We start from the raw sequence: 18763 nt of genomic DNA on the forward strand, positions 1-18763 counted from the left end.
TTATTTTTTCAGAAAAAGATATTTTTGTCTTTTCCAAATTATCTATAATGTTCATTCATATACTCATTCATGTAATGTTTGTATACTTACTCATATAGTCAGAGAAGAATTAAGATGGAAGAACTAAAGTTTATACACCAGCTTTATTTTTGCTAAGACCAACTATTAACTTCTCACTTTGCAAATATCATAAGATTGGTCCATTTCTCACTACTATGTTTGAATAATTTCAAAATTAGTTGTTTGAGGAAGGTAGAATACATTTTCTGTATACTTCAAGAATTCTTAGTACTTTTCAGTCTTTTCTTTAGCAGCAGAAATTTTATTTCTAAGTCCACTGAAGTATTTTGCAGTCACTGCTATATTCAACTCATCTCCATATTGCCCAACTTAAATTGGGGGAAAAATTGACTTACAGGAAGTACTTGATATTAAAATGTTTGGAGTCATGAAATCACTATAAAAATTTCTTCTGGGACAATATTTAAAAAGTTAATTAAATATCTGCTTTTACTTGCATTTGTTTCAACATGAAATACTGCAGTAATTACTTTTCCCTACCACTTTGTGACATTCAATACAGGGTGAATGCTTTGCAATATTTTATAGCAACTATCATTAGTTCATCCTCTCAATGTATGTAAGACAAATCCAGCAATTATATAACCTTAGAAATGGTTTTGGTTTTTGTTGGTTGCTTGGTTGGTTCTCTTTCTCAAGTGTGGAAAAGTCAGAAAGCCAAATAAAATCTAAACATTTCTAACCCACCTCTCAGTCATTTGTTCAAAAACTGAATGTAAATATATTCAGTAAATTCAAACACATTCAAATTCTTTTCAACATTGAAAATAAAGCGGATCATTGACTTACAAACTCAATTCCCAAGGGCTGGTTGTAACTCAAGTTGGTTGTAAGTCAATACAGCTGAGATCTGGATGTTTACCTGAGTACATGCTATAGATAACAAGAGGCAGATGAATCTTCCATTAACCTAATTAACCCAAGTTGTTCGTATGTCAGGCTGTTCATAACTTGAGGGTCCACTGTTCTGATTGTCTTTATAGCAAGTAAATCAATATATTAATATTTTTTGTATTTCTAGCAAAATTATCATTTTCTGTGTTAATTTTCAATGTGAATAAAGACATTATTGAACTCAGCTTCCTAGATGGTTGATTATCCTTTTAAAACTCTTCATAGTACCACCCAGGATCCGAAGCACAGAAGCTCGCTATACGGTCAATGAGAACTCACAAGCCATTCTCCCATGTGTGGCTGATGGAATCCCCACACCAGCAATTAACTGGAAGAAAAACAATGTTCTACTAACTAACTTGTTAGGAAAATACACGGCAGACCCACATGGAGAACTCATTTTGGAAAATGTTGTGGTAAGTTTAACAAACGCGAATAGATGCATTAAGCCATTAATTTAACTTCTTACTTTTAGTAATTTAGCTTGGAAATGTATTCTTTAATAATGGAAGAAAATAACTGGGCACAATGGTGTATATGTGTAATTGGTCTGGAAGGCTGAGGCAGAAGGATGAAAAGGTGAAGCCCAGCTTGAGTAATTTAGCAAGACCCTGTCTCAAAAAAAAAGAAATTTTAAAAAGGGATGGAGATGCAGTGCTAAGGCCCTGGATTCATTCCTGGAGAGAAGGGGTTGGGGAGAATCTCACACATTCATGTCACAAGATTAATTATAGACAGATTTTATTTTATGTCCCTGGAATGAGAATAGTATTTATCAGATAGTAGGAACTCGTGAATGGCCTCCTTTTAAAATTGTTTTATTTTTGTGGAATCTATGTTTATTGGGAATAAATTCTATGTCTATGCTGTATTTTTTGTTTGTAGCCATGTGTGATTTTTAAAAGGCTATGTGAAAATAAATGAGGTAAAATACAAAAAAAATAGTGTTTTACACAATATCCTAGGAACAGACAATGAGGATCACAACCCCAGGAAGCAAAGCAGAATGAACCCATCTGGCATGACAAGAAATTAAATGTAAAGGGGGAGAACCCAACAAAAAGAAAAAGTCATGGCAATGACAAGTCAACACGTTTCAGTTATAACAATCAACGGTAATGGTCTCAATTCACCAATCAAAAGAAATAGACTGGCAGAATGGGTCAAGAAGCAAAATCCAACAATATGCTGAATACAAGAAACACACTTAATTCAAAAGGAAACTCATAGACTGAAAGTTAAAGGGTGGAAAACAATACTCCATGCGACAGGAACCCGAAAAAAAGCAGGAGTAGCTATACTCTTGGCAGATCAAGTAGATTTCAAACCAACACTGATTAAGAGAGACCAAGAAGGACACTACATCCTTGTAAAGAGAAGAATCCAAGAGGAAGAGATGACAATCATAAATATCTATGCACCAAACACTAGTGCACCCAACAATATAAAACAAATACTAACAGACATGAAAAGTCATATATGCACTAATACAATTGTAGTGGGGGACCTCAACACCCCACTGTCACAAATAGATAGATCAACTAGAATAAAAATAAGTAATGAAATATTAGAACTCAATCGAACTCTTGAACAAATGAACTTAACATGTTTACAGAGTCTTCCACCCCACAAAATCAGAATACACATTCTTCTCAGATGCACACGGGTCATTCTCCAAAATAGACCACATACTCACACATAGAACATGTTTAAGTAAGTGCAAAGGAATTGAAGTTATCCCCTGTATATTATCAGACCATACTGCAGTGAAATTGGAGATCTATAGCAAAAGAAACTCAAAAAATTTCATAAACACGTGGAAATTGAACAACACACTTCTGAATAACCAGTGGGTCACAGAGGAAATTAAAGAAGAAATCAGTTCCTTCAATTAAATGACCATGACAATACAACATATTGGAATCTATGGGACACAATAAAAGCAGTCTTATGAGGGAAATTCATAGTAGTGAATATGTATATTAGGAAAACAGAACGAGGCCAATTAAACAACCTGATGCTGAACCTCAAGCTTCTAGAAAAAGAAGAACAGGATAAACCCAAAGCTCATACAAGGGAGGAAATTATAAAGATCAGAGGAGAAATCAATGCAATGGAGACTAAGAGAACAATACAAAAAATCAATGAAGCCAAGAGTTGGTTCTTCGAAAGAATCAACAAAATTGACAAACCTTTAGCCAACCTTGTCAGAAAAAGGAAAGAAAAGGCCCAAATCCATGCAATTAGGAATGAAAAGGGTGAAATGACAACAGACCCAGCAGAAATCCAGGGGATCATCAATACCTACTTCCAGAACCTATACACCAATAAGATGGACAACACAGAAGAAATGGACAGATTCCTAGATACATATGAATTACCAAAGTTGAACGAAGAAGACCTAAAAATTCTGAACAACCCAATATCAACCAATGAAATTGAAAATGTAATTAAAAACTTATCAACTATGAAAAGCCCGGGCCCTGATGGCTTCACTGCTGAATCCTACAAGACATTTAGAGAGGAACTGTTGCCACTACTGTTTAAACTCTTCAATGAAATTGAAAGGGAAGCAATACTCCCAAATTCATTCCTGGAAGCAACCATCACCTTGATCCTCAAAGCAGAGAAAGACCCAACTGAAAAAGAGAACTATAGGCCAATCTCACTAATGAACATAGATGCCAAAATCCTTAAAAAGATACTGGCAAACAGAATGCAGAAGATCATCAAGAAGATCATACACCCTGATCAAGTGGGATTCATCCCAGGGATGCAGGGATGGTTCAATATATGAAAATCAATCAATGTAATACACTATATCAATAGAGCCAAGGACAAAAACCATACGATTATCTCCATAGATGCAGAAAAAGCATTTGACAAAATCCAACATGCATTTATGATAAAAACCCTACAAAAAATTGGAATAGATGGTCTCTACCTCAAACTGATAGAAGACATCTATGAAAAACCAACAGCCAATATCATACTAAATGGTCAAAAACTGAAATCCTTCACACTAAAATCAGGAACAAGACAAGGATGTCCACTATCACCACTCTTGTTCAATATAGTTCTGGAAACATTAGCCATGGCAATTAGACAAGAGAAAGAAATAAAAGGAATAAAGATAGGTAATGAAGAAGTCAAATTGTCATTATTTGCAGATGACATGATACTCTATATGGAAGACCCCAAGAACTCCACCAAAAGTCTTCTAGGCTTAATAATCAAATTCAGTCAAGTAGCTGGTTACAAGGTCAACACACAAAAATCAATACTTTCCTCTACACAAATGACAGACTCACTGAGAGAGAAATAGGGCAAATAATTCCTTTCACAATAGCATCCAAAAAACTGAAATACCTAGGAATCAACCTAACGAAAGAAATCAAAGACCTCTTCTCTGAAAACTATGGCACTCTGAGAAGAGAAATTGAAGATGATATCAGAAAATGGACAGACATCCCCTGCTCCTGTGTAGGAAGGATTAATATAGTGAAAATGGCCATACTTCCAAAACTGCTATGTAGATTTAATGCAATTCCAATTGAGATCCCAGCAGCATACTTCATAGACCTCAAGAAAACAATCCAAAAATTCATTTGGAACAAGAAGAGACCCAGAATAGCAAAAGCAATTCTAGGTAACAGAGACATGGCAGGGGATATCACAATCCCCAACCTGCAACTCTACTACAAAGCTACTGTGATAAAAACAACATGGTACTGGCAAAGAAACAGACCTGAGGACCAGTGGAACAGATTAGAAGATGCAGAAACAATGCCAGCCACACTCAGCCATCTCATCTTCGACAAAAGAGCCAAACACCCTCACTGGAGGAAAGATAGCCTCTTTAATAAATGGTGCTGGAAAAATTGGGCTTCAACTTGCCAAAGATGAAAACTAGACCTGTATCTCTCACCATGCACTAAACTAAAATCAAAATAGATTAAAGATGTAAATATTAAAATAGAAACTCTGAACCAGTTGGAACAGAGGTTAGGTAGAACCCTCGAAGACATCGGTGTAGGAAAAGATTTTATGAACAAAACCTCAGTTGCCCATGAACTAGCACAAACCATCAACAAGTGGGATCTCTTCTTATTAAAAGGCTTCTGCACAGCAAGAGAAACCACCAGCAGTGTGAAGAGACAACCCACAATGTGGGAAAAAATCTTCACCTGCTCTTCCTCAGACAAAGGTCTACTATCTAGAATCTATAAAGAGCTTAAAAAGATCAGACCTCTCAAATTTAAAGACCCAATCGAAAAATGGGCATCTGAAATGAACAGACATTTCTCACAGAAAGAAGTAGAAATAGCAAATAAATACATGAAAAAATGTTCAACATCACTGGTCATTCGAGAGATGCAAATGAAAACAATGCTGAGATTCCACTTCACTCCAGAAAGAATGGCTGCTATCATGAAATCAACCAATAGCAAAAGCTGGTGGGGCTGTGGGGAAAGAGGAACCCTGCTCCACTGCTGGTGGGAGTGTAGACTGCAACCACTGTGGAAATCAATATGGAGATACCTCAAAGAACTAGGACTGGAAGTCCCATTTGACCCAGCTATTCCCCTGCTGCTTATCTTCCCCAAAGAATTAAAAGAATCATACCACAGTGATATATGTGCACCCATGTTCATAGCAGCACAGTGTGTGATAGCTAAAACTTGGAAACAGCCCAAATGCCCATCAACTGGAGGCTGGATAAAGAAAGTGTGGTTTTTTAATAAAATGGAGTACTACTTAGCCATAAAACATGAGAAATTAGAGACATTTATAGCTAAGTGGATGCACATTGAGGTGATACTCTTAAGTGAAATAAATAGGACACAGATGTGTAAATACCAAATAGTTTCTCTGGTGTGAGAAACTGAAAGTGGAAATAAGGACTAAATGTATAATAGATAATGTGAAATAGGAAGAAAAGGGGCAAAGGGGAAGGAAGTCGAGGGCTAGGGGAAAGGATAGAAAGGAATGGGATTAATATGAGAAAATGGAAAAATAGGAACAAAATCTTTGTAAATAGGGAGGACTGGAGGGGTTGAAGGGAGGGCTGGGCAAGGGTGAAAAATAAGAACCAAGAGAGACTATGTAAAGGTGCAAATTTCCAATGATGAATGTCATTATATTGTATAACTAAAATGTCCCAATGATTAGAATGAATAATTGATAATGTAAAATAGGAAGAAAAGGTCCAAAGGGGTAGGGGTAGTGGGAGGGGCAGGGGAAAGGAAAGAAGGGAAAGGAAAAATGCTGAGAAATGGAAAAACTGGAAATAAAGTCTTTGTAAATAGGGAAGGGTGGAGGGCGTGAAGGGAGGGCTAGGAATGGGGAAAAAATAAGAACCAAGATGCATTATGTAAAGGTACAATTCCCAATGAGAAATGTAATTGTGTTGTATACCTACAATGTACCAATAAAAGAATTTAATGCAAAAAAAATAGCGTTTTTCTCTTTTCAGGTTTTTCAATAACCCTTTGATCAAAACCTTAATTTGAAAACTAAAATCCTAGGCTCTTGTGCAAACAAAATTATACGATTTTCTTGAGTTGTTCCTCTCTAGATCTGTAGAATAATAGCTATCTCAGTTTTTCAGTAGTAACCCATTTGAATAGAAAGCTGCATATAGATGCACATACATGGACTTTTTAAAAGTCATACGGTTTGAGAGTATCAACATTTGACAATGCTGATGCCTCGAGTTGTGAGCTTAATTTGTTCCACGATTCTGGGGAACAAGGCCAAGTTTATGTTTGTGTGGAGAAGATAACAGCAATCATGTTCAACACCCAATGCAGAGTTTGCAAAGGAAAGCAAATATTTGCTGAATGGTTCTCTTCAAACTGAATTGTTTGCGAACTGAAGTGTTTGTGAACCAAGTCATTCCTCTACTAAATCTGTTTATTTGAATCAATTTCATATCCTGTGAATATAACATGTTGCTTTTCGTGATCCTTCAAAATTTCTAAATTTCACTATGAAAATTGGTTGGGATTAAATTTGAACAGATTACGATAATAAAATTGATCATAATCTCTTTAGAGTATAATCTCAACCAGTTAGCCAGACCTTGGCATTATCTGGTACATAGCCTGGTGAAAGGCCATGCCCTAATGCAGTCAGCTCTGCCAGTAAGCATTCTGTTTATTTAAATCTATGCCTGTACTAATTATAAGATGGACTGGTATAGTGTATAATGCTAAGAAAAAAGTAACACAGCCAAGTAAACAATAGCAGACCATCAGTGTTGAAGTCGTACCCTAGTTTCAGAGAGATTAAAAGTTTAAAAATGTAAAAAAAAAAAGTTTAAAAATGTAAATTTTATAACTGATAAAAAAGGATAAATCTTTTTTGTTTATTTATTTAAACTGCTAGATATCTCCAGGGGGCATTACCTCATATCCAGGAATGTTGGATTTGACCCCTCCATCACTCTTCTAGACCTGAAGGAATTGAATGAGGAAAAAAATGTTTTAGTTTTAGGGACAATGGCCCAGGTTCATTGAAAGAGAACCAACAATAAGGAACCTTATAAATACTACATGAGAGACATAAGTAATATGTAGATTTCTATTTGTGAATAATGTGCATGTTTTAGAATTTTAAATACGTTTCTATAAAAGTGTTGAATTTTAATTTGAGTTGTGACCTGGGGATTTAAGAGCTGTTAAGTGGTTTAGAGGTGAGATCTTTATAAGGGTTGCAACTTATTCTTGTTTGCCTTTTTGAAAAAAATATACTATACAACCAAGCACCTATAGTGAATGACTGTAAGCTTTGTGCTATACTTCCCATTCTTTTCTGTAAAAAAAATTCTTCCACTTTTAAAAAGAAAAAGAAAGAGTCTATTATGTACCTTAGTATATCCAAAAGCATTCAATCAATTCAACATTTTTACTGAGCACTTTCTTTATGATCTGTGCTGACTTAGGCAAGTGAGATACACTGGGGAACAAAAAAATTCAAAGGTCCTTGCCCTTTATGGAGTTTATTTCCAGAAGAAAATGTTAGGTTATAAAATATAATAAAAATACTAAACAATGTATGCAATGAGTCAGAAAAAAGGTGGTATGAAAAAATAAGGCAGCCTGACACGGTGACCAAGTGCTGTAATCCCAGCACTTGGAAGGCTGAGGCAGGAGGATCACTGCAAGTTCAAGGCCAGCCTGGGCTGCATAGTGAATTCAAGGCCAATCTGAACTACACAGCAAGACATTGTCTCCAAAAAACAAAAATGAAAACTAAAGAACAACTAAAGGGAGTCGGGAGTTAGAGCAGTGTAGGTGATAAGTTTCAAATAGGAATTTTACAGTAAGCTCCCATTGGGAAGGTGAAGTTTGAGCAAAACTTAAAGAAAGGAAGTTAGTCAAGCAGATATGGGAAGGGGGTGGCCAGGAAAAAAGGTTCAGCAAAGAAATTAAGATGGGAACATGCCAGATGTATCTGAGAGACAGGAGGCCAGTGGAAGTAAAGAAGAAAGAGAAATCAGTTGGAAGAACTGAGGCTAGCTGATGTAGGTTCTTGTAGGTCATTGGAATGATTTTGCCTTTTATTCCTAGTAAAAGTCAGAATCCATTGTAGGTTTTGGGAACTGGGTGTGATATTACTGCCTTGTATATTTGAAGAATCCTATTAGCTATTGCAATGAGCATGGATAATAAAAAACCAAGGGTAGAAGCAGGGAGACCTGTTGGGAGGACAGGCTAGAGGCGGATGAGAAATAGTAGAACTCAAAGCAGTGTTTTATTAGAGGAATAAGAAGGGGTAGAATTCTGAAACCAAAGTCATGAGCAACCTAGGAGATGAAATAGCTATCAACTGAGCTGGTGAAGAGTACAGGTGACACCAGAAGGGGAAGAGAAATTGGGAGTTCATGTCCAAAATTGAACTCCCACTTCCACTTCCCCTTCCCATACTACTTGTGGTCTTCAAATGACTGTTAGGTATCCAGACATGCAGTTGGGAAAAGGAGTTCAATGGAATTGAGGTTTGAGAAATAAGATCTGTGATGATATGTCATAGTTATCTGCACATGGATGATGTTTAAAGCCACGACACTGGATGAGATCATCAAGGAGTCGAGTAGAGAAAGAGAAAGCAAGAGGACCAAAGACTGAGCCTTCTCACATGATAACATTAAGGAATTAAGATTGAGGGGAAGTCAGCATAAGTAGATGGAGAAGGAGCAACCAGTGAAGTAGCTGGGAAAGAAGAAGAGCATGGTGTCTTGGAAGGCAAATGAAGGCAACACATTCAAAGAGAAGGGAGTCATAATTGTCAAATATAATGGGTATCCAATAAAATGTGTAATCAGAGCTGGCTGATAGACTGAACAAGTGAAACATCAAAATCGTAGGTAGCATTGCCCTTACTCTTGCTGTTTCCTCTGATAATTGTGGTGAACATCGGTACCACATTACTCAGAGAGCAAACTATGCTGTGAAGATGCTGTCAGCCTTTGGAATTATTTGTTCTTTATTTGTACATTGCAGAGCAGCAATATAGTTGATGCCCAGTAAACTATAAAATCTGAAGTCTTCTGAAACTGTATTGCTCTAAAATGATTGCTATATTTCTGTAAGACATGGGCTTCTGTTTAAATTCCTATACATTTTAAATTATGTTACACAGACACTAACTTGATGGCTTAGACTTAAAGATAGAAATTTGAATTGCCTTTAGATAAGAGTGCTTCTTTGGGAAACAAGCACTGCAATTTTATTTTATGTAACATGATGCAAAATAATAAAATTGTAATCAGTGGATTTTTTTTATTTTAGCTGGAGGATTCTGGCATCTATACCTGTGTTGCTAACAATGCTGCAGGTGAAGATACACACACTGTGAGCCTGACTGTAAATGTTCTCCCCACTTTTACTGAACTTCCTGGAGATGTGTCATTAAATAAAGGAGAACAGTTACAATTGAGCTGTAAAGCAACTGGCATTCCTTTGCCCAAACTAACATGGACTTTCAATAACAATATTATTCCAGGTTGGTGATTTAATTCTTAATAAGTGAATAAATATACCCAGACTGTAGCTGTGGGAAATGATTGAGAAGTTACAAATGAAAATTTGATTGCTTTAAATTCTGTACAATGTGTGCTTCTTAGATTTTACTCTCCACCCATATGTACCTATAGGTACTGTTCATCCTTTTGGAAGAATATTTAATCACAAAATCATATATTGAATGTTATAAGTAAATAGATATTTTTTAGGTTAAAAATAATCCCTCTCCCCATGAGAAGACAGTAGAGAACGTATAGGCCAAGTTTGACTTATGCTGGACCCCCTTCATCACTGATAAATGATTTAAGTGGAGAATGTTGGAGTACTGATGATTTATCTAGTATTACAGCTAACCCTGCTTCCCCTTGTATGAATCAACCTCTGTTATAGTGCAGATCAATTGATGTGGAAAATTTCTGGGCACTATGTATTAAAATAGTGTCTGGGACCCAGGAGCACTCTGCCATGGGAGGACACATATCTACTAGGCTTTGCCATCAACAGAGAGACTCTGTCAGTAATGAGTTGTTGCATCCCAAATCTGAATTCTAAAGTACTGCACCATTAACATTTACTAAATGTCTTTGTAGAAAACTAGAAATAAGCTCAGATTTTTTTCTATTATAAAGATTTATGTTAATGGCCGGAATTCATTAACTGTATAATCTTTAGTAATAGAAAACAAAGTCTAAAAGATCTATTCAGTAGAAGGTGGAGTACTGATTTAGTCATTCAAACTTTTAAAGCTCAATTTTCCAGTTATAATATTCAGCAGTATAAAATTTTTAAAAATAAGTGGGGAAACCATGCAAAGTAAACATACTCAATATAATTAGATACGTATTCTTTGCTTTAATTAAAATCTTACTTAGCATTAGTTGTTTTAAGATTAGAATATTTACCTTATATTCTCTTCCCAGTGTCTTTGTAAATATCATCACCATTTATTATTTATGGAGAAGTTTAAATTGTTACAAATTTGACCATGCTGTTATTATTACCTAACTAACATATATCTTCATGATTTCCCCTTTGAGCTGCCAAGTCAGTTGAATTACAGCTGCACAGATTTTCATGTTATTGATGTAAACTGTTTGGGAGGAAAGTGGTGGTGAGATAGATGAAATGGAAAATGTCATATTTCTGAATGAAAGATTTTTGAAACCTGGAGAGACTATGAGCTAGCTTTAAACACCGTGTTGAGATGAAAGATGTACTGTAATCTAAACTAATTTTTAAAAGATGTTTATTTTTGTTCTCTTTTCCTGTCCCTTCGGGTGCTTTCCGTTCTTCAGACAAGTGTCCAAGGCTCTCTTGTCCAGTGTCTTGATGAGATCTCCTTGGTTCTGTTGCTGACCAACTCATAAATCTAACCTGCAAAACATTACACTGTTATGAAACTTTCCTAAGTTATTGAGAGGCATTTGTGTTGTTTCCGAATTTGTTTTCCTCAGCCCACTTTGACAGTGTCAATGGACGCAGCGAACTTGTTATTGAAAAAGTGTCCAAAGAGAATTCTGGTACTTACGTGTGCACCGCAGAGAACAGTGCTGGTTTTGTGAAGGCAATTGGATTTGTTTATGTGAAAGGTAGGCAGAAATGCTCCGTTTAAAATTTATAACTTAATGAATGATGTGAGCTTTGATTCCTTATTATGTAGCAATACAATATAACTTCAGTTTATCAATCCATGTAGTTCAATTTCAAAGATATACAAGTGCATGAGAAAAAATTATGAGCATTCAACTCAAACGTTAGAATGAAGTAGCGATAATTTCACACAAAATGGAATCATCCCTTCAGAGTACTGAAATTAACAGTAGTGATTTAGCATGAACAATTTGATTCTGAAAAATCGATGAAGTTTTGGTTTGTTTGTTTTTGGTATTTTAGTACTGAGTATTGGAACTAGGGCCTTTTCACTGAGCTATATCTGCAACCACTTTTTTATAGGTTTTGAGTTTTGGAGTTTTTTCTTGGGGGGGATTGTTTTTGTTTTTGTTTTGTTTTTTAAGACAGGGTCTTACTAAATCACTAAGTTCTCCAGACCAGGCTTGAATTTGCTATCCTCCTGCCTCAGCCTCCCAGGAAAATTCATGAAGTTATAAAGTGAAATTTCCCCCTTTTTATTAAAGTGTGTTTCTAAATGGCTACAAAAAATCACGAACAACTGATCAGTACCTACTTTTACTTCATACCTCTCTTATTTTCCAGAACCTCCAGTCTTCAAAGGGGATTATCCTTCTAACTGGATAGAACCACTCGGTGGTAATGCAGTCTTGAATTGTGAGGTAAAGGGAGACCCTGCCCCAACCATCCAGTGGAGCAGAAAGGGGATGGATATTGAAATTAGCCACAGAATCAGACAGTTGGGCAACGGTTCCCTGGCCATCTATGGCACTGTGGTAAGTCACATGAAGTTGTTGTTGCACACCTAAATTGCCCCAGCCCGTGCTCTTGTACAAGTGCTGAGAATGAGAACAGTTTCTCTTGCATTCCCATTTAACTCATGAAATCTGAATCAAGTTCTTTTTCTGGATTTTCAACTTTAAATTTTAAATTTATTTTTAACTGATGCATAAAAACAAATGTATACATATTAATGAGGTATGAAATGTTTCTATACATGCATACATTATATAATAAACATGTTTCCCTTAAATACTTATCTCTTGATGAAAACATTCTAAGTCCTTTCTTCTATTTGAAATGTACAGTACATTATCATTAAGCTCACCCCACTGTGCAGTGACACACCCAAATTCCTTCCTCTATCTAACTCTAACACAGTACCTTCTGCTCAGTCTTCTCCCATCTTTACCCCATCCTCCTTCCCAGGCCTCTGGAAATCACCCTTCTACTCTCACCTTCTATGATCAAACCTTTTCTGTTCTAGACATCAATGAGATCATGCCATACCGGTTTCTATGTCTGTCTCATTTCAGTTAGAAGAACGATCTCCACTTCCACCCACATTGTCACAAATGACAAGATGCCACCTTTTCTGTGGCTGAATAGCATTTCATTGTGTGTATATACCACATTTGCTTTACCTATTCATCATTTGAGTTCTTTTTAAGAATGGAAATAACAGTTAAAATTGATATAGTTGGTCCTTTCAAATTAAGTATAGGAAGTAACATCATTTTGTTGCTTTGTTCCTAATCTTTGACCTATTATTTAACATTAGAAGACAACTTCCTCAAATCTCTTAGCAAAATGAAATTTAAGAATTAAAAACACAGTAAAAAAAATAAAGTATAGGGTAGATTTTAATAGTAAATGGATAACTATGAGCTTTCCCAGTGCTTCAGTAATTCAGAAAATGAGTTGTGCTTTGAGTTATTATTCTAATTTTGAAGTCAAGTGACACAAAAATGAGATAGTTCAGGTAAGATTTCTTAAATTTGAATACATCTAGTTAATTTTTAATTTACCTTTGGTATGCCCTCTCAAGTTCATTCATTATTTATTTTAAATAATAATTAAAATATATTACCTAATCCAATGGGCCGTTCTTAGACTTTTATTCTTGATTTTGCTTCACTGTTAGTTGTTCTTGATTGCTCCTTCAAGTTTGAAATTATTTCCAGGTTTAGTTATTTTCACCAATATAATCTCAGGCTTCTCCATTACTACTTTTCCCCTTTTGCTCTAAAATTTTCTTTCTGAAGTTCATACTTTTTCTGATACCACCATTGCTATTAATACTAATTTTTCATCACAAAACTTCAGATTCCTAAATATGTATCTCTGGTCCTGAAATTCTTCCAAGTTCTATTTCCTGCTTCCTACTAGACACTTCTATTCAGATGATGCATTGAAACATCAAATTGAGCACATACATGGTATATAAAATAAGTAAAATTCATATAGGACTTATTTTCTATACCATACATTTATAAATTTGTGACTTATAATTTATAGTTATCATTGAAAGTAAATTAGTTTTTCATTTTGTCCTAAATTTCATATGCTCTCCCCAAAGACCCAGCTTAATGTATATTTAATAATTCTCCATGCACCGCACTCAGTACTTGATTCATTTAATTTTTTTAAGATACCCATGAAAATCATATTAATACTTTTCTTTATTAAAATAATTTTTGACGGGTTGTTTATAAACAATGTTATTTTTGCTGTGATGTCTTACCAGTTATTGGAGATCAATGACAGGCTGTTCTGGAAAAGATTGGGTTTTGAATCCTTTTGTTTTTGGCTTTTTCCTCTTCCTCCTCCTCTTTTTAAGGACTATTTATGAGGTTAGACATTTGTAGGTTTTTCTGTTTCCATTAAAATACCCTCTCAAAAATGAAATTTTTAGCATTGTGGTGAAAAAGTGATTTTCTTTGCTCTGTAGGCTTTTTTCTTTTAATAAAAATACTGCTTTTTTTCATAGAATGAAGATGCCGGTGACTATACTTGTGTAGCTACTAATGAAGCTGGAGTCGTGGAGCGCAGCATGAGCCTGACTTTGCAGAGTAAGTTGCTTAATAAAATCCTGAATGTTCAATTTAAGAAATTCTGCCTGATACCGAATGTTTGTTTTCTTTAACTTTGTGGCAAGCACCTGTAGTGACAGCTTTCACCATGTGTCCAGTTCAGTTTTCTGCTAATGATGCAGCAGTTACCATCAAGCACAGAACTGGGAAACTTTGCTGAGACACTTTCCTCTGTTTTATCTAACATGTACAGTGTAAAATTCCAATTCATTGATGTCAGATTCTTTTTCACAGCATTTTCAGTGGAGTACCCTTTTTAGGGTTCACCAGAGTCCTCAAAGTATGCTTACACATGCACTTGTATAGCACTTTAAAAATAATTATTAAAGATAATGACTAATATAAGTGAGCTCAAAAGCCCTCCAAACAGGCTCCAGTCTGTCTTCCACAGAATAATTGTGTGTCCTGGGTGAGATCTTTGTGCTCTAGACATTTCTCAGACAAAGAAGTAAAAGCAGCAAATAAACATATGAAAAAATGTTCAACATCATTGGTAATTTGAAAGATGCAGATGAAAACAATGCTGAGATTCCACCTCACCCCAGAAAGAATGGCTGCTATCAAGAAATCAACCAAGGCTGGGGATTTAGCTCAGTGGTTCCGGTGCCTGCCTTGCAAGCGCCAGGTCCCAAGTTTGATCCCTGGTACCAAAACAAAACAAAAAAAAGAAATCAACCAATAACAAATGCTGGGAGGGGTATGGGGAGAAAGGAACCCTTCTCCATTGTTGGTAGGAGTGCAGACTGGTGCGACCACTCTGAAATCAGTATGGAGATACCTCAAAGAGCTAGAGCTGGGACTAGAGGTCCCATTTGACCCAGTGATTCCCCTGCTGGGTATCTTCCCCAAAGAATTAAAAGAATCATACCACAGCGATATATGTGCACCCATGTTCATAGAGGTACAGTTTTTTATAGCTAAAGTTTGGCAACAGCCCAAGTACCCATCAACTGGAGACTGGATAAAGAAGATGTGTTTTTTTATATAAAATGGAGAACTACTCAGCCATAAAGAATGAGAAACTAGAGACACTTATAGCTAAATGGATACATATTGAGGCCATACTCTTTAAGTGCAATAAATAGGACACACATGTGTAAATACTGAATAGTTTCTCTAGTGTGAGAAACTGAAAAAGTAAATAAGGATTTAAATGATTAAAACGAATAATTGATCATTTGAAATAGGAAGAAAAGGTCCAAAGGGGTAGGAAAAGGAGAAGGAAAGAAGGGAAAGGAAAAATTATAAGAAAAGGAAAAAATGGAAACAACATCTTTGTAAATGGAGAAGGGTGGAGGGGTTGAAGGGAGGATAGGGAATGGGGAAAAAATAAGAACCAAGATGCTCATGTAGAGTGATACATGATACAGTGATCATGTACAATGAGAAATGTAAATGTATTGTATACCTAAAATGCACCAATAAAAGAATTTAAGGGGGAAAAAGCCATCAGAAAAGAAAGCTTTCCTACATAAAAAAAGATGAAGTTCTCAGTGGATGGACCTGCTGGAAAATCTACAGAACCATGCCAAGGGCTGACCTGCAGATGTCACTGGGTGGAAAATTTAAGCAAGCCAAGTAATTTTGTGAATAGGCTCAGTATTTAACAAGATGAATTTACATTTTCTTCACTCACTCCTGAGAGATGCTCTCAATTACTGTTTCCTAGCAGCAGTTGGGCAAACTGCAATTCTGTAAGACTTGAACAGATCATACATATTTAATAGATAGCTAAGATAATGTCAACTAAAGTACATTTCTGTCAGATGATAAAGGTATGCTATGGTATATTATTAGGAAAAAGTAGGGATTTGTGATAGAAAAAGTCTGAGAAAAAATGGATTTTTAAAAATTCATTTATTGTAGGGTGTGGCAGCACACACCTGTAATCCCAACACTCTAGGAGGCTGAGGCAGAAGGATCTCAAGTTCCAGCCCAGCCTGGGCAATTTAGTAAGACCCTCTCTCAAAATAAAAATGGCTGGGGATATAGTTCATTGCAAAGACCTTGAGTTCAATCCTCAGTACTTTAAAAAATATTATATATATCACTACTATGTGTCAACTTAGGTATACCAAGTCTCTTTTCTACAGATCTTTGAAGAAATGTTAATAGGCTGACATGAATCATGGCTTAGCAAGAGGAGAATATACAAGTAATATGCCACATTTTTGAAATATATGTTATTATGCCCATGACCTCTCTCCCCTTTCTGTTGTCTGAATGTAGGTATGGTACATTCTCACCCAGGAGAGTCTTTCATTGACCTAGTTTAAGAAAGGCTGCCTTAGATCTATTCATCTTAGTTAATGACAGTGAATTCTTTTTACCAAATGAAGCATATAAAAAAGCCAACAAATGGCTCAAATTAAGGTTAAGCAATATTTTCATTTAGATATACTGCTCTTATTTGAGTAATAATTATGTGAATGATGGAATTAATTGAACCTTGAGAAGATATATTTGAGATTTTATTGTTATATTAATTTATAGTTTATGAACATTTGAATATTCCAAATATAGTGCCTAAATTAAGATTCTGAGTTTTATTTGATAATTCCTTTGGCCTTAATAATATGAACAGATGAGCTTATTTAGACATTATGTTGTCATTTAGTGTTGAGTGAGAAATCTGAGATAATTGCTTTATTCAACAGCAATTTATCAAATATATAATTTCAATACTATGAGAGAAATGAAAGCACTGGCCCTGAAAGTTTCTAGAGTGAGATCAATATAAACATCAGCTAAAAAAGCAGTTGTGTGGGATGATCCTGACATATACAAGAATGATGTGCTATGGAACCCTTGCTGATAAAGTCAAACTGCACATAAAGGAACTACTTTTGTAAAAGACATGTCAGTGATGCCTTTATTGAAAACACTAGCATATTAAATTAATATCACAACAAAACCTATATTCTATTTTTGTTTTATCTTCCATTTATTACAGATACTAAAATATGCAGCCACCACCCTGAATTATCTGGTACTCATTACTTCTCAGTGAACAAATCATTCCACCTTTCAGTTCAGCCTCACTCTCATCCCAGCAGCTCAAGAATGCATATCCTGCCCTAGCTCACCTATTTAAAGATAAATTTTTCTGAAAAACCCTTTTAAGAAACCCCTGGTTTAACCAGTCCTTTAAATCCTGTATGCTACTACAACCCAGGGTAAACCAGGCTTTCTAGTCTCCTCATTGTCTAAGCAAAAAAAAAAGCTGAGTCCATCTCCATACTGTGCCTTTCTTTCCAAGTGGTATTCGATCTCTTCTCCACCCACATAATCTTAATTCTGAAAATCCAGTTCAGATCTCTTCTATTTGAGAACATTTTCATATTCTATCTTTCTTGGCACCATAGAGCAAAAGAAAGATAAACAGTGTGTGAGCAGCTACATGCAACTCCTTTTATTCTCTTTCTTTCCAAAGACTTGGCTTGAGAGCCTGCTACCTGATGTAGATACTGATAACTCTTCTTCTGAGACTCCTTGCTTTGGTTGCCAGGATATCATTTCATCCTGGTTTGTCTTCTACCTCAGAGATCAGTCTTTTGTAACATTTACAGACTTATCTTCTGTCCATCCCATGACTAATGTTACAGTGATTTCTGCACTGGGCTTTTCTGAAGCAATCTCACCCACTAATGAAAGACACACAAATCCATGTTACTATATATTACCCACATATCTATTCTAAGCTTCAGCTATGAATATTTATCTGCCATCTAGACATCTCTATATGAATGTCTTTCAAATACCTGAAGTTCAGCAGTCCTAAATGGATCAAATTATCACTTACTCCTTACTGCCTCCCTAAATATCAGTTCTTCTTTCTGTGTTCCATTGAATTATCAAACATACACCATATGAATCAAAACCCTATTTATCAATTCTTCCCTTTTCAATACTACTCGATCTCAAAGTCCTATCATTCCTACTTTCTTAATAATTTTTCAGTACATCTTTCTTTTCTTTTCCACTTCCTGTGGCATGCTTTGGTTTGATCTGTCAAGTCAGCATTGTAGATGCTCCCCTATTAGCACACATGTACCTATGTTATATCTATAGTATAGCATAGGTAAATAGTTACTTGTCTCTCCTATTAGTGGCATATAAGCTCCTTGAGATAAAAAATAATACCTGTTATCTCTGTTTTCTCTACACCTGGCACAATGCCCAGAAAGTAGTAAGCTCTCAATACATGTTTATTGAACAAGCAAATGATGACCGTGTTGAGAGAATGAGTTAATGATT

General features: G+C 35.6%; 1 protein-coding gene across 9 annotated transcripts in view; it reads left to right on the forward strand.

Moving 5' to 3' along the window:
- The window catches only part of Hmcn1 (hemicentin 1), a 421540-nt gene that overhangs the window by 363958 nt on the left and 38819 nt on the right, over nt 1–18763 (forward strand). For all 9 annotated transcript variants that reach the window (XM_087194441.1, XM_087194442.1, XM_087194444.1 and 6 more), the window contains 5 exons: nt 1201–1391; nt 9771–9984; nt 11459–11593; nt 12219–12409; nt 14404–14485. In XM_087194441.1, the coding sequence (XP_087050567.1) occupies nt 1201–1391; nt 9771–9984; nt 11459–11593; nt 12219–12409; nt 14404–14485 (813 nt within the window). The remainder of the gene's footprint in view (nt 1–1200; nt 1392–9770; nt 9985–11458; nt 11594–12218; nt 12410–14403; nt 14486–18763) is intronic.

The sequence above is a fragment of the Heterocephalus glaber genome, unplaced genomic scaffold, assembly GCF_053883595.1.
Source record: "Heterocephalus glaber isolate CG9 unplaced genomic scaffold, H.glaber_assembly_v1.0 deba00001600, whole genome shotgun sequence".
Classification (NCBI taxonomy): Eukaryota; Metazoa; Chordata; class Mammalia; order Rodentia; family Bathyergidae; genus Heterocephalus; species Heterocephalus glaber.